This window comes from Rhineura floridana, chromosome 2 (genome assembly GCF_030035675.1).
Source record: "Rhineura floridana isolate rRhiFlo1 chromosome 2, rRhiFlo1.hap2, whole genome shotgun sequence".
In the NCBI taxonomy this organism is placed as follows: domain Eukaryota; kingdom Metazoa; phylum Chordata; class Lepidosauria; order Squamata; family Rhineuridae; genus Rhineura; species Rhineura floridana.
Window position 1 is genome coordinate 99,278,308 of NC_084481.1, and position 15,252 is coordinate 99,293,559.

The 15,252-nt window shown below is 41.8% G+C and overlaps 1 protein-coding gene across 1 annotated transcript in view; it reads left to right on the plus strand.

Moving 5' to 3' along the window:
- The window catches only part of LOC133377960 (membrane-spanning 4-domains subfamily A member 15-like), a 54,213-nt gene that overhangs the window by 4,883 nt on the left and 34,078 nt on the right, over positions 1-15,252 (plus strand). The window contains exons 3-4 of the mRNA XM_061612747.1: positions 2,420-2,476; positions 5,253-5,369. Of these exons, the coding sequence (XP_061468731.1) occupies positions 2,420-2,476; positions 5,253-5,369 (174 nt within the window). The remainder of the gene's footprint in view (positions 1-2,419; positions 2,477-5,252; positions 5,370-15,252) is intronic.

Below are 15,252 nucleotides of genomic sequence, written 5' to 3' on the forward strand. Positions count from 1 at the left end.
CCAGAAGGTTATTTTTGGGATGGGGTGGAGAATCAAACTGGTAAAAGCAGAAGATAGCAAAAAACAAATGAACATGAACCATGACCCCCTGCCACTCCAGTGAAATGAGATGCGAAACAGCACCAACAAACAAACTACATCCCTACCCTGGGCTGGATGACTGTCTCACCTGGCTGCTTCCCTCATGAAGGCGTCACAGACAGTGCTGTTGGGAAAGGTGCATGACCAATCAAGCAGGCAGAGAGGGAGCAACACCAGGCCACACATTATAGCAGGCGCTGCATGTATATATGAGCTGCTCTACTGACATAATGCATGCTGGTACAACTGCTCCTGCATCGCAGCACTTGTTTGAGCAAACAGGGAGCAGGAGTCAGATGGAATAGTGAGTGAGCAGTGGCAAAGTGTTGGAGCCATGTGTGCCACATGGCTTGACCTGTGCCCTCAAAGAGAGTAAGTTGCCCAAAGGTTGTGTGTATGGTGGAAGATGCTAGCCAATCACTAATGTTAAAGTAAGTTTCAACTACATTTCTATGCAGTTCAGCTCAGTTATGTAAAAAAGAGAGAAAGAGAGAAAGGGTAAGTATATGTGTAGTATCTTCTCCTTTGCCCAAGGACCAAAATACCTTGGGATGGCTCTGTGCTTTCCAAGAGCCTTTGTCTCAGAGTTCCCAATCTCAGACTGATGGCAGCCCTGCTGTGGACTTTATAGGTCTCCATTTGTTGTTGGAGGGACTGCAGTGAGTAATGTCACACTTATTCCACCCCTGTACAAAGGAGCAATGGAATGCTGTTTGCAATGCCTGTTTGCTGAGATCCAATTATTTGCAAATTTGATGCTACACATAATGATGTTAGCATATACTCATTTTGTGCAAATACATGTCCTCTTTTGTTCTCTCTCTCTTTTTTTGGCAATGTGGACACCCCACTGAAAAGAGCAAGAGAATCTCCTTGCAGAAAATGTATTAAACTCACTGGGATTAACTGCCTAGGTCCATATGGTTTACAATTTTTCTGAGGTGAGGCAGGTAACCACCAGAGAAAGGGCCTTTTTGGTAGTGGCCCTTCAATTACAAAACAGCTTTCTCAGAGAGATTCCCCTGGCACAATCATTGTGGTCTTTTCACCAATAGATGTCAGGGCTGCCTGGGTAGTACTGAGGTCCCACAGCCAGCAGTGGCTTCAGGCTCTGAGCTTTTGTTTTTTAAAAATCAAGTCTCTAAGTCCTCCTAGAAAGAATGTTATTAAGCAAAATGTGCAGGTACCCTCTAAATGATTACTGTGAGATGAGCCAGTCTCGCGGTTTCCTCCCTCCTTCAGTGTTTTTAGCCAATCAATAAAGTCAGAGCTGTGCTTGATGAGTGAGTTGTGATAGGAATCTCTGGGATCCTAAAGAGTTGCTGTTTTCTCCTCCTTTTAGTGTGGGTCTCTTGCTTCTATCTCATTTTCTAGTCATAAGAATCTCTGTAGTTTGCCCTATCTTTTCTCCTAGCAACTAGAATGCATCTTTCCTGCAGCTGGTTCATCTGAGATCAGGTACTCCCTAGCAGTTATATTCTGCAAATACTGTTACACAATAAGTGCAGGTGGAGAATGAGTTCAGCATTGCAGCCTAGGATACAAATTTGTACAGTAGAGCCCCGCTTTATGGCACTTCGCTTTACAGCAATTCGCTAATACAGCGGTCTCAATTAGACACAATTAGACTAAAGCCTCACTCATACGGCACTTGTTCCACTTTTACAGCGGTTTTCAGGCATCGCACACCATCCTATTCAATGAGTTCCACTTTACAGCGGATTTTGCTTTACAGCAGGGGTCCAGAATGTAACCCGCCGTATGAGTGGGGCCCTACTGTATATGGCAGAAAGCTTAAACAAATCTTATGTAAAACTGTGTCCTCTTTTGTGAGTGGGTCAGAGGCACCAATCCTCATACAGTGTACTAGGCCCAGAACATTCTGTTTGCACTCCTGCCTAATGAAGAGCATTTTGTACACTCAAGCCTTTTAAATAACTTATGATCTAGTTCTTATTTTTAAAATATCTATTTTAGATTTTTTTGCTTGTTTCATATTGCATTTCCATTGTTTGCATTGTTTTCTGAGCCACTGAGAGAATTTATATTACGTGGTGGCTGTATACATTAAGTTAGTTAGTTAAAGAATTAATTAAATTAATAAAACAATTCACATTTAAAAGGACGTTATACTTGTGAAAGCTACACTTACAATTTTGTTTTTAAAAAGGTTATAAAAAGTGCAATCTCTTTGTTGCTTCTGAAGAGACTTTTTTTGGAAAATTTGGTAATATTGGTCCACACTCTCATAGCACTTTTTCATGTCTACAGAAGTGTTTGCTGAAAAATGTAAGTGAAATTTTAAGTAAACTTAAACTTTTTATTTTATTTTGGACAGTTCATCACTTCTGGATCTGTCTCTGTATCAGCTGAGAAATATGCAACAAGAAGCTTGGTGAGAGACAGAGATGTAACATTTCTCCACTTCTGTAATGCTCTGTTGTTACGACAGGACCTTGAACTCCCTCATGAGCGTAGCTCACTAGAAATCCAAGTCCCCAAAAGAGAGCAGCAGGATCTTTTTGCTGGAGTTAGCCACATGTCACCCTCAGAGCATGTATAATTTTACCCTTAACCCAATAACACATACACTGAAAGTAAAATAAAGAGTGGTTTTATTAAGAGAAGGAACAAGGAAAAAAATATTGCAGTATACAGTTGCAGTTAACAATGAGCAGCTTTCTAACTATTATTCATTCATTCAACAACACTGGATAGACTAAAGCAAAGAGACTAGCCCTATAAACACTTTCATATTAAGCTCACCCACACAGAAAGAAAGAAAAAGGGAAAGAAAAAGGCCCAGATAGTTGCATATACCTTTCCTGGAGAGTTGCTGCAAGCCTAAAACTGAGAGAGACCTTTCGTATCTAGTCCAATGAGCCAAAAGCTCTGCCCTTGTGTAACCAGCACTAGATTTGAAAGATCTCACCCAATCCTTAGCTCTGAAGCTCTGCAATTTGTCCCAAAGATGCTAGAGTACATTGGTAAGTGAAGCAGCAGCTGGAGCCCTCCAGAAGAGGCACTCACCTCCCCTTTTCACTCCTCATGTTTTATATCTTTTCCTAACTAAAACTGACCCCAAAGTAAACCCAAAGCAAATGTCTCCAGGAGGATGTGGACCCACTCATTTCCTGATAAGTTCCCAGATAATAGGTGTGATCTCCTGCTGTAGATTCCTGATGATTCCTCAAGGTTGAGATTATCATAATCCTTGTGTAAAACAGTTTCTTTGTTTAACAGGAGTTTATCGTGTCTTCTCCAAAGGCTTAGAAATGCACAACACCTCCTAGTTTGAAAGGAGCTATTCTGTTTCCTCGTGATGGCCTAGATTATCATAAACATTTCCTTTGTTTAAAAGGAGCGCCTATTCTTACTGGGTGACAAATCCCAAATTTCCATGAGTCAGGAAGTCTATACCTTCAGGCATTGCAAGATATGTACTCAGAGGTCACAGAGGGGCTGTTTCCCAGGAATCTTTGCTGTTGTAGGCCTTTTCAAACTCTGGTTCACTGAGATGAATCAAAGATTAAAAATTCCAAATATTTGATTCCTCATAACACTATATGCCAACAAGTAACTGTCCTTTATTACACATCAAAAGGTTTTTTAAAGATGTGATTCACCATAAGTCAGATTTGTGTATTTGTGACATTTGCTCAACAAACTCTGCACCCAACCTAAAATGGGGGGGGGACTCATGGCCCCATCAGATCTCCCCCCTGATTCCCTCAACCTCTACTTATAAGTATAGCAAGTTTTGTCTCAAATTACAAGTATCCTTCAATGATCGGAAAGGTACATCTGGTGATTCAAGTACTTTTTCACACAGCCCATAACCTATGGAATTCACTCCCACAAAAAGCAGTGATGCTCACCAAATTGGATGGCTTTAAAAGAGGATTAGAAAAATTCAGGGAGGATAAGGCTGTCAGTGGCTGCTAGCTGGAATGGCTGTGTTCTACCTCCACTATCTGAAGCCATATGTCTCTGGTCTGAATACTAGTTGCTGGGAATCACAAGTGGGGAGAGTGCTCTTTTACTTAGGTCCTGCTTGTAGGCTTGCCATGGGCATCTGGTTAGACACCTTGAGAACAGGATGATGGACTAGATGAGCATTTGGCCTGATCCAGCATGGATATTTTTATGTTCTTGGCCTGGCTCCTGATGTTACCTTCACAGGGTAGAAGCCATTGCAGAGCTGCTCTTAACTTGCACTATGAAGATAATGACAGAAGCCTCAGGTCACATGGGTGGAGTCCACAGTGTGGTTCCTTTTCATGCTAGCAGCCAGCAGGAGATGGCACTCATAATGGAAGTAACATGTTATGTACATCGGCATTAGTTTTGCAGCGCGGGAAGGAGCCACACTTCAGAGATCCATATGCTGTAAGGAATGTCAGAAGGGCCCAGTGGGACCTGATAATGGTGTTACAAAAATCACTTTTAATAAGGACCAATGTGGTGGACATGTGGACCAGATTAGGAGTCATTGGACAGTTGGTGGTTTATTTGGAGATAGTTTCTACCCCCCTGCCTGCCTGCCTGCTCTCTCATGGTCACACTGCTATGTGCTTCTTTTGTAGTGTACTAGTAAAAGGAGTGCTGGTAGCACAGGAGAAAGATCTGTTATGGAAGAACTATTAGAAGCCTTGTTTGGAAAGAGGCTGAATGCACGGTAGTTAAGCAGACTGCCGCTTGTTGGCTTGATGGGGTCTTTCAGTCCTTTTAATTGTTTTTAGCAGTTTTATTTTCACCAGCCTTCCAAAGGCTCTATAAAATTTACATTATATAGCTGCCTGGGGTGAATAAGGTGAGAGGGTTTCCTTTTACCAGAATGTTAAGGTATGAAGAAATCTCATTTGTTTCCCTTTCATTTTGAAGTAGCAGCTGCAATGAGTCCTTCATCGAGGGAAAGTGAGATCCACAGAACAGGAAGCTGCTCAGTTTCATGCAGGTTAAAGATTCCTCTGTTGGTCACTGAGCTGCTTTAGATTTGGCTTTGAGTTTGCATTTCCCCTGATGAAAACCTCAATGCAGTTTGAAATTTGGGCCCCCTAATGACATGTGTTTTGCTTCACATTGGCTGCGCATGACCCTTTCTGTTGAATGAACTGCTTTCAAGGAGAGTGGGGCTCTTCAGTAGTTTGGCTCTTATCTTTCTCTTCCAGGTGCAATGCAGCGTGGGAATGAACATCACAAGTACTGTAATGTCATTGGCTGGCATCTTTCTATACATAGCAGACTTGGCTGCATATTATCCTCCTCCTCATGACAATAAGATATACGTAAGTGAACAAATTCCACACAGACTTTTGATTATATGGGGCAGGATCCAAAGAAAAGGATATGTGTAAATGGGTGAGAAACCTGACCATCCCTTCAGTTATGATTGTTGTTTTTACTGCAGCCATTTCCACAGCCAAGGAGACTCGCCACTAGGAATGGAAAAATCTGTCAGTTTTGGTTCATTTCTCATGTTTCCAATCTTAAATTAGGTTCTGTAGCATTTTCTCAGTGAATTTTTTAAGAATCCACATGAAAATTCTTCAGCACTGTTGTGTGAATGTGTCCCAATAAACACATTTTTGTATGCAGTTTTGACATTTGGACATATCTTTGCAAGCAGTTTCTCCTAATATAGTGCATTTCTGTATGTTATTTTCATGATTATATTCATTTTTATGCACATTTCCCCCTAACATGTGCATTTCGGTAAACCTTGTTTGGTTGGAGAATTGCATTTCAAAATTCAAGTAAGTGTGGATTTTTGAAGGATGGTTGTGTTTGGTTCTGATATTGTTGTAGAAAGGGAGAATGTGATAAATTTCAATGCAAACTGAATCACATTTATGCCCCATCCCTACCAGCCACTGTTTAGTTTGAAATGTGGTTTATATCTCAGGCTGCGAGATGTGCTGTGGTGAAAACAGCAAGCAAAGCTCAAGTAGCACTCATGGAATGGGACCGTAACTCACTGGCAGAGCATACACTTTTAACTAGTAGCTCCAGTTAAAATAAAGGATCTGGAAGCAGGTGATGAGAAAGAGCTTTGTTTGAGATCCTGGAGAGCTGCTGCCAATCCGAGTAGACGATACTGAGCTAGACAGAAAGGTATTTTGACCTGGTATATGTCAGCTTTCTATTTCCTTTATTTGCATTTTGGTTCATGGCTTTAAAAACCTGGAATTCTGACCAGCTCAAAGGAAAAAATCTAGCTAAACGTTTTGATTCTGGAATAAATGGCCTAATATCTGAATAACTTGTTGAAGCAAATTGATGGCTGTGTTTCAGCCTTTCTTCATAATATTGATGTTAACTTGGGGGAAGAGCAGCAAATATATTTATGTTGCTGTATCAAAAACAAAATTTGAAGCTAGTTTGGTAACCTGTGCTCAAGTAAAATCCACTATAGCAATTTTATAAAAAATTGTATTGTCTGTAGTTTCCTCCTCACAGAGCTACAATTTTCAGCACCTTTAACAAATTACAGTTCCCAGGATTCTTTGGGGAAAGCCATGTGCTTTAAATGTGTGTCAAATATGCTTAAAATGGATGGTTTAGATCTGTGCAATGACTCAGAATGACAATTCCCTCAGATTAAGACAAAAAAATTGAATTAGTTGAAAGAATGACAATAAAATTAACAACATTGTTGAGGAAGGTTTCACACATATCTACTTTAAAAGGAAATGTACATATTTATGTTCATTCCCCAACACAGTTCACTCCTAGGAAAGATGCTAATAAAGGCTTCACTTGAAATGCAAAGAGCAGCTTGAGAGAGGTGGGTAGAAATGTAGGGACAGCCCATGCTCTCCATCCCTCTACACTATTTTTCCTTTCAATAAATTGCCAGCAAATTAACCACCGTTAACCATCAACTGTGTTAATTGAATGCCTCCTTTATTGGGCATAAGACAAATGCTCCGTATCATATAAATGCCACACCATTGAATAATAGCATAATCATAGTGATGCAATGGATGTGTTGGCGGGCCAGCTAAGGTGTTTTCTGATTATTTTTAGCATAATGATCACATGGTTGTTTTTCAGCAGTTCCTCAAAACAAAAAGTACAGGAAAATGGCATTTCTGTAGTACCCCTGCTTCTCACCCTACTTCGAAACTCCTTCTAGCATTGATTTCCCTTTATTTGGTTTATCATAAGAATGTCAAACCAAACTACCAGAATGTGCATTATATGTAGTGCTGTGTTCTTTGCTAAAATAGCGGCATCCATAACTAGTTTAAATTAGATGTTTAGCCTTGTATGTGCATTCCAAGTATCACTGTGTACTATACAATAACAAACCTGTGTTTTGAGCCTTGCTTTGTGATATTGTAAAACTCAAACATGCTCAGAAGTCCCCTACCTAGATTTTTACTCATTATCAGATTTTACAGTTTTCTGTTATGAGAGGCAGAGATATCTGTCAGGCAAACTCCTTGATCTAATTATTCAAAACTCTCATCAGCACTGAGGTGAATTTGCTATTGATGTTTTCAAGTCAGTTGCACTTAAGAGATGGGTTTTAGGGCACTTTTTAATGCTGCGATTGAACAAATTTACCAGTTCTGAGAGTCACATTATAGGTGCTTTTCAATGTGCTTCTCTGCCCAGACAGCTGTAGGGACTGGTCTCGCTGCCATGCTCCTCTTGTTCTCTATGCTGGAGTTCTGCATTGCCATTTTAACAGCATATTTTGGGTGCAAGGCAACCAACTGCTGTCACAGTGACCCGGTAAGTACTTGACACCTGGCTGCAGGTCATATTGCCTGAGGAGATGGTATGAAGATGTTTATTTTTAAAAATTTTAATTGTGTTTTTAATTGTTTTTAAAAGATGTTTTTAAATTTGTATATATGTTTTAATGTTTTTAGTTACTGTAAACTGCCCAGAGAGCTTCGGCTATGGGGCGGTATATAAATAAATAAATAAAATTTATTTGCAAGTCAAAAAGACAGTGAGAGTCAGGATTCTAGGTCTGGCTCATAAGTGTGGTGCAGGAATTCTTTCCTCCTACATACAACTGAAGAGAACAGGCTACAGTGATAACCTCTGACATATTATAAGGCCATTTTTAAAATGGCATAATTAAACAGGGACAGGCTCTTGTAAGATGAACTTTGTGTATTCCTTTCTAATATGTCTGGTCATTCACTTTCAGTTGTGGGGGTACCTATGTCAGTAAGAGATTGACAAAACTCTCTTCCTGAGAAGTAATGACTTGAAGGCACTGAAAGCTGTCAGCATCATTATGCCAATGACAATGAATGTTTTATTTCTTACAGACAGTGAATGTTTTTTTTTTCTGTGTTTCAGGCTGTGGCTTTTATCCCTTACACTGTCACTGGAGTTGGAATGGCTCCCCCTCAAGTCAATCCTGCTTCTCCTCCAGCATATGATAATGCATCTTTCCCCATAAGAGAGGCTTTGTGATATCATATCAAACCAGAAGTCTTAGAAGTAAAATACGACTGCTCTTCTAAAATTCTTGCAAAGATACCCATCTACCCAAATTGCTAGAAGTTTATAGAACTATACCTTTTCAGTAGATTAATCTATTAGAATAATTGATTTAAAAAGTGATTAAGCAAGGCATGAAAAATTCAACTCTCTCTCTCTCTCTCTCTCTCTCTCTCTCTGTGTGTGTGTGTGTGTGTGTGTGTGAAGGAGGGAGGGAGGAATTAACTGGTATCCTCTGGTAGGCCTCAGACATTGTTGAGTTCATGTTCAAGCAGACTACCCATAATCATCTTGACCATACATGGAAAATGTAGTTCCTTTGATACTGCACATGCTTGCCTAGGACAGGAATAGTTGATGTGGTGCCCTCTAAATAGGGACGAGGGGAAGATGTGATTGAATCTGCGTCTGTGTTAGAATCGCTTGTTAATATGTTTTTTTTTAATAATATGTTTTAACCCTTTTTTAAAAAGATGTTTTTAAAGCTTTAAAAAATGTTTTTAACGTTTTGTTTTAATGTATTTTAAGGTCTGTTTTTATGATGTCTTAAAGTGTTTTTAGCGTTTCTGTTTGCTGCCCTGGGCTCCTGCTGGGAGGAAGGGTGGGATATAAATCAAATAATAAATAAACAAATAAGATCACAGCTGGCTGAAGCTGATAAAAAGGTGCTTTGAGCCACAGAGGTCACATGAGCCTCTAATGACAGTGCTGGTTCAATAAGTACTTCTAGATTGTGAACCTCCTAATCAGAACCTCCTGATCATTTAGGGAAGGGCAACTCCATCTAGAACAAGCTGAACATCAGTCAGCTGGGTGGGTAAACCATCCACCAACAGTACCTTTGTCAAGGTGTCTCCGTTTGTTCACCCTCATCCAGTCCATTGCTGTGCCCAAGCACTGGTTCAGGACAGCCACAGCCTCACCTGTGTTTGATGAAAAACAAATACAAAAGTGGGTGTCATCCACATACTGGTGACACCTCAGACCAAATCTTTGGATGACCTCTGCCAGAAGTTTAATGTAGATTTAAACGGGGGGGGGGAGAGACAGAACTCTGCAGAATGCAAACTCATGACTGCCAAATGGTCAAGCAGTAATTTCCTAGCACCACCTTCTGAAAACTGCTGTCCAAGTAGAAGTGGAACCACTGCTAAGGAGTGTGCCCCACACCAAGCCCAGACAGCTGATCCAGAAGGATATAATGGTCTATGGTGTTGAAAGCTACTTTGGGGTCCAGGAGAATCAACAGGGTCATGCTCCCCCTGCCTTTCCCTCAACAAAGGTCATCCCACAGAGCGACCAAAGCTGTTACTACTCAAGTACCACATGATGTATAGAGTTATTTACTGCATAGGCAGATCACAAAGACTGATGCCATCTGAACTGAGTTTCTATGTGTTCTTACAATAAAAGGACTAGGGGCACCAAGCATTTCCTTCAATCCACTTTCTTTAAGGTATGGGACGGGGGGGGAGGAACAAAAGAAAAAGCAGTAATTCAGTAATCAAATATGACTATTCTATTTCAGGAGAAGAAAAGAAAAGTCAGGTGCTGATGCGTGTGGCTGCCAAAGCTCAGATTACATATTCCACTCCTTTGTAGTACAACTGCCATGATCTCTAAGACAACTTAATGATTCTAGCCAAGAAAATCCTTTGAAAATAAACCTGATGTGTTTATAATTGTTCTGACTTATGTCGGTATCTGTTCTGTTCAGGTACAGTTCTAATCACATAGAGAGAGAGCAAACCCTTCATCGTTTCATGGATGAAAGTAGGGGCACTCTTAATGATCTTGCTGTCCTGTTCTAGGGCTCATCTACACAGTGGTTTAGTGTGTGTTTGGTGCTACTCACATCTTTTAATTCACATGGTTCACATGATGTTACTGGCAAACAGAATCTATCATGCAGTTTTCCCCCTGTAAATCCATAGTAACCCAATCTGCTGATAATACGAGAAGTTTAGAACAATACGACTTCACTCAGCTCCACATGTCTTTGAAGATTGTTTAGATTGTTTACTTTGATGGTTTTTAGTGGGTGAGTGAATCATCACTTTCAGCTACTCCCCTTTCTCCACCCACTAACTCTCCCATCAATTCCATGTTGTTTCTGGTGATTTATCCAACAAAGTCTGACTGCTCTGTCCTCCCCCTTTCACAGTTTGCTGCAGCTCTCCCTTCTTTCTTCCCTTTCTTCCCAAGTAAACTTCCTTCACACTTTGTAACTAGCAATGGGAATTGCCATTGGATTTTATCATTCTTTCTCAGATTCTCTATCTGTGTGGAGAGAATTTTGAAGTAACATCTCTCTGTGTCTGGTTTCCCATTTCCCCCCCTAAAAAATCTAAAATGATTTTTTTTAAAGTTGCCTCAAAAATATAAATATTGATATTTTATTTAAATATCAACATTATATTGATTTGTTTTTCCAGTGGGGAAAATTAACTCAGGAAAAGCAAGGGGCAGTGGAGAAAGGGGGCAGATGACCCCACTTCTTTTCAACTGCCAAACTTCAGGAAATGGTGGAGGAAGGAGGGAGTGAAGATACTGTTTAGGTCAAAAACATTTGTGCATGCCCAGTAACTGAGCAACCGGAGAGTAAACATGTAAAATTAGAGGGTGGGGCCACAAGGAAACCGCAACACTAATCCTTCCCAGAGGAACACCTGAATGGAAAACAATGGATTTGAAGCTACCATTGAACATGAAGTGTGGACCTTGCAAATCTATTATGACGGTAAAAACAGTGTATTTGCTAGGAAGAAATGCTTCCATGTGGATCCTGAGCTCCACATAGATTTCTAGATCATCTGCTTAGATTTCCAGACTGGCGCAAAGGGTGACCAGGTTGGGCCCTGGATGAGGGCCCCGCAGACCACAGGGGGCCACTAAAGGGCCCCTCGTTAGGGTGGGGGAGTAGAACTCCCCTTCTGTGATCCATGGCAGGGTGCCTTCTGTGGATTGCAGGGAGTGAGCTGCCCTCCCACCCCCTCACTCACCCTCCTGGCCCCTGCCTGCCCACCTGCTGACCCCCCCACCAGCCCACTTGCTCACCCCCCACCCGCCTGCTTGCTTGCTCACCCGCTTGCCTGCCCCCGCCACCCACTCGGTCACTTGCTCGCCCTCCCACCTGCCCTCCCGCCAGCTCGCTCACTCACTCACCCTCAGCCCCCCCACCCCCCACTAACCTGTTCCCCACTCACTCACATTCTCATCCTACTGCCCCATCCGCATGCTTGATCCCCCACCCCCTACCCACCTCGCTTGCCTGCATGCTTGCTCACCCCCACCCCACCTGCTCACTCACTCGCCCGCTCACTTGCTCACTCGCTCAGTAGGTAGGTGGGGCATGAATGCGTGTGTATGCCAGGGCCCAGGGCAGGCTGGTGACCAAGGGCCCTGGCATGCCTGGCACCAGCCTTCTGGGTAATTATTACTAAGCTACCCCCATCCATGTAAGGTTGTAGCTGGCAAATCAGCCCAAGACAATAAAAAGTGCTTCAAGCCACAGAGGTGACATGAGCCTCTAGTGATAGTGCTGGCCCTCTAGACTGCACACTTGCTCCTTTAGGGTTGGGGTGCATGGAACTGAGGTGAAATCCAGCAACCTTGGAGCATTACCTGCTGATAATGCTCCCAAGCAAAGACAAAGAGATTCAGATGTGCCACCAATAGAAAGCAGGAACTAAAAGTCCTTGCCTGCTCCAGGTGACAAAATCAGGGAGCAAACCACATAGCAAGTCAAATACATAAAGCACATGTATATGCAAAGTGAGGAGTGATCATCATGGCTGAGATTTGCATCTGCTTGGCATGGTAGCTGGCCTGATAGAAGTAAGCCACAGGTCAAGCCCAAAAATGCCGTGGTGTGGTATTACCGCACTCCCACAGCATACACTGAAAGAGTAGCGGTAGCAAAGGGTGGGGACAGCAGAGTGGAGGAGAGGAGCAGAGATAGGGGCAGGAAAGAGGATCAACAACCCTTGTTGTTCTGGGCTGAGTGATGGTCAGCCAGAAAGTTACCTGTCTTCACCTCCCATCAGAGGTTGTTTCTGGACAGGAGAAAAAAACAAGCAGGTCACTGGAGGACTGCAATACCACTCTACAGGGTGCTGCAGTGTAGCATGCGAGGCAAAAGGGGACAGGAGAAACAAGCATTAAAGAAAAACATAAAGGAAACATAAAACCAAAAGTGTTTATTGTCCCCATGATGAGCTTCCCATTTCCTAAAGTAATATGTGATATATTTTAACCTAGCCCCCACTTTTGGATGAAGAGGAGTCAGGGCTTGTGCTCCGATGCCATTAAAAAGTAGAAAAATCCATGTGCGTGCTGTTGCATTTCTATTATTTTAAAGAGATTGGTTCTGTTCGACAGCTGAGGATCAGTGAGACAAAATAATAACTGTTTAACCCAAGAATTCATTGCTACATTTCTTTAGCAGAAGTAACAGTTAACTATTAAACAGAATGCTTCTAACCATCTGCAGAGCACTTTCTCTTCACCACAAAACAGTGGGCTTTAAAAATAGAATAAAAGTTCCAGCACCTGTCTAATTAAACGTTGAATACTGACTCCACTTCCATTGCTAGTAAATTACAAAGAATAGATATTTCTGTTTCCCACCACAAACCAAGGCCCCTTGTTTTGCCTGTTCTGTCCAGCAACATTTCACAAAAACAGGTTCTTTTCCTTCATGACTCTCCACGTATTTTATCTTGTTGTAGGCTCAGGAAGATTGACACCAGCATCTGGCACAGTTGTGCAGATGCCAGGGTCTCTACATGTGGGGAGTCCCACTGACAACAATTGTCTTGTGTCACCTTGAAAAGCAAAGAAATAACCATCAGTAACCATCCTCGCCACAACCCAAGTCACCATCTTGGAATCTACCGCATCTTCTGTTAGTGAGATATCAGGAGTGGCTGAACTTACAAGATCTGAACAGGGTGGTTCATGACAGATGCTCTTGGAGGTCACTGATTCATAGGGTAGCCAGCCATAAGTCGTAGTCGACTTGGAGGCACATAACAACAACAAGTTGCTTGGACAAGCTTTATTGCAATAAAGAAGAAATCACTGATGTACATCAGGAGAGGGAGTCAAAGAGTCTCCCTCCCGCACCATGGACCCACAGGCTTATATACATACGTCACATAAATCCTACTAGATTTATCCCATGTCACAGCCAAAAAGCAAATCTTATAACTATATATAGCAATATCTTAATACCCTTTTGGGTGGTCACCTTCCACTTTTGTTGCCCTGCCCATCCATGTGCCAGGTAGTTGGTACCCACCCCTATCCGAAAACCTGCCATCCTAAAAACCAGCTTATAACAATTGTCTGACATTTAAATTGTCACCCTCTGAGAAATCTTTCACTAGACCACAAGTTCTTGTTTTCCTCATCTTGGTTCAGTTCCAAGCTGCTTCTGTTTTTTAAGCTGCTTCATGCTGCTCCTTATATGTTAGGTGCACTGATTATTTTAGAAGCATAGGCAGAGATATTAATGAGTTATAATTCCTTTCTCACTCCCAAGGGCCAGTCCCAAATCAGAGCACAAAGGCAAGACAAAAAGAAACCAGAAAATTTTTTGAAGCTCCTTGGCAAGAATATCTGAAACGGAAGTTTAGAAAAATAGGGGGGGGGGAAGAGTCAAAGTCTGATACTGATACTGCACTCCTCATTTTTTTTTCTTTCACTTCTTGTTACTTCCTGGTGAGATTGTAGCTACACGGTGAGTCTGAGAACCAGCAGATCAAGGAGTGTAATGTAAGTACTTTTGGAGGGAGTTTAATTAATATAGGGACAGTGTTTTATTTGATCCAGGGCTCTACTCCGAAAGAGTAAACATGGTTCTTCTGAACATGAGCAAAGGGCTTACCCCTCACTACTAAATAACTGAAGCCCCTCTGAAGGACAGAAGGCATTTAACTATCCCTGCCCCAATGCATGGAAGTCTTTTCTTTGGGAAATTAATCAATGAGTACGCATCCTCTCTCACCAACCTCAGTTTAGAGGGGCATTCAGTCAGGAAAGAGCCTAGAGCCAGACTGTTTCAAAGCAATCTCCTGTTCATTACATAATTAAACTAACAAAGCCTTACTGGGAGTTTTAGCAATGTTAGCTTAAGGGTTAAAGCATTCCGTAAAAGGAAACCTGCAGTGATGGAACTGGGGCTGAAGTCCAAGGACCCCAGCCAACCCCCTCCCCAGATTAACACCCAGAGAGTGCTAGATTATGGAGGCAGTGAGAAAAAGACCCACCAGTTCAGCAGTTCGACTGGCATAGGCATGCCATGATTAATGGGGCTGATGCTAGTCACTGCAGCATTTTTTTTAAAAAAAAAAACTATAATCAGGGGACAGCTGTCCAAGCATATACATGGTTAGAGATGCTCATTTTACCATTTTTACTTAAAAATGTGACTCTTTTCTGCAACAAAATTGTGTGCTTATTCTCAAGTAAATGCATGTAGGATCAGGGCAACAGAAGCAAATTGTGTGCTTTGCAGCTCAAATACTAGACATGGCCATATAAAGGGCCTTTCCATTAAACTTTTAAGTCTACTTTACCTAGCTGGAAAGCTGAATGAATGATCCCCATTTGTTTCTTCATTGTTATAAATCTTAATGAATGGGGATTTGAACAAATGACAAGGAAAGTTGCTAAATTCATTAATTTACTCAATTTTAA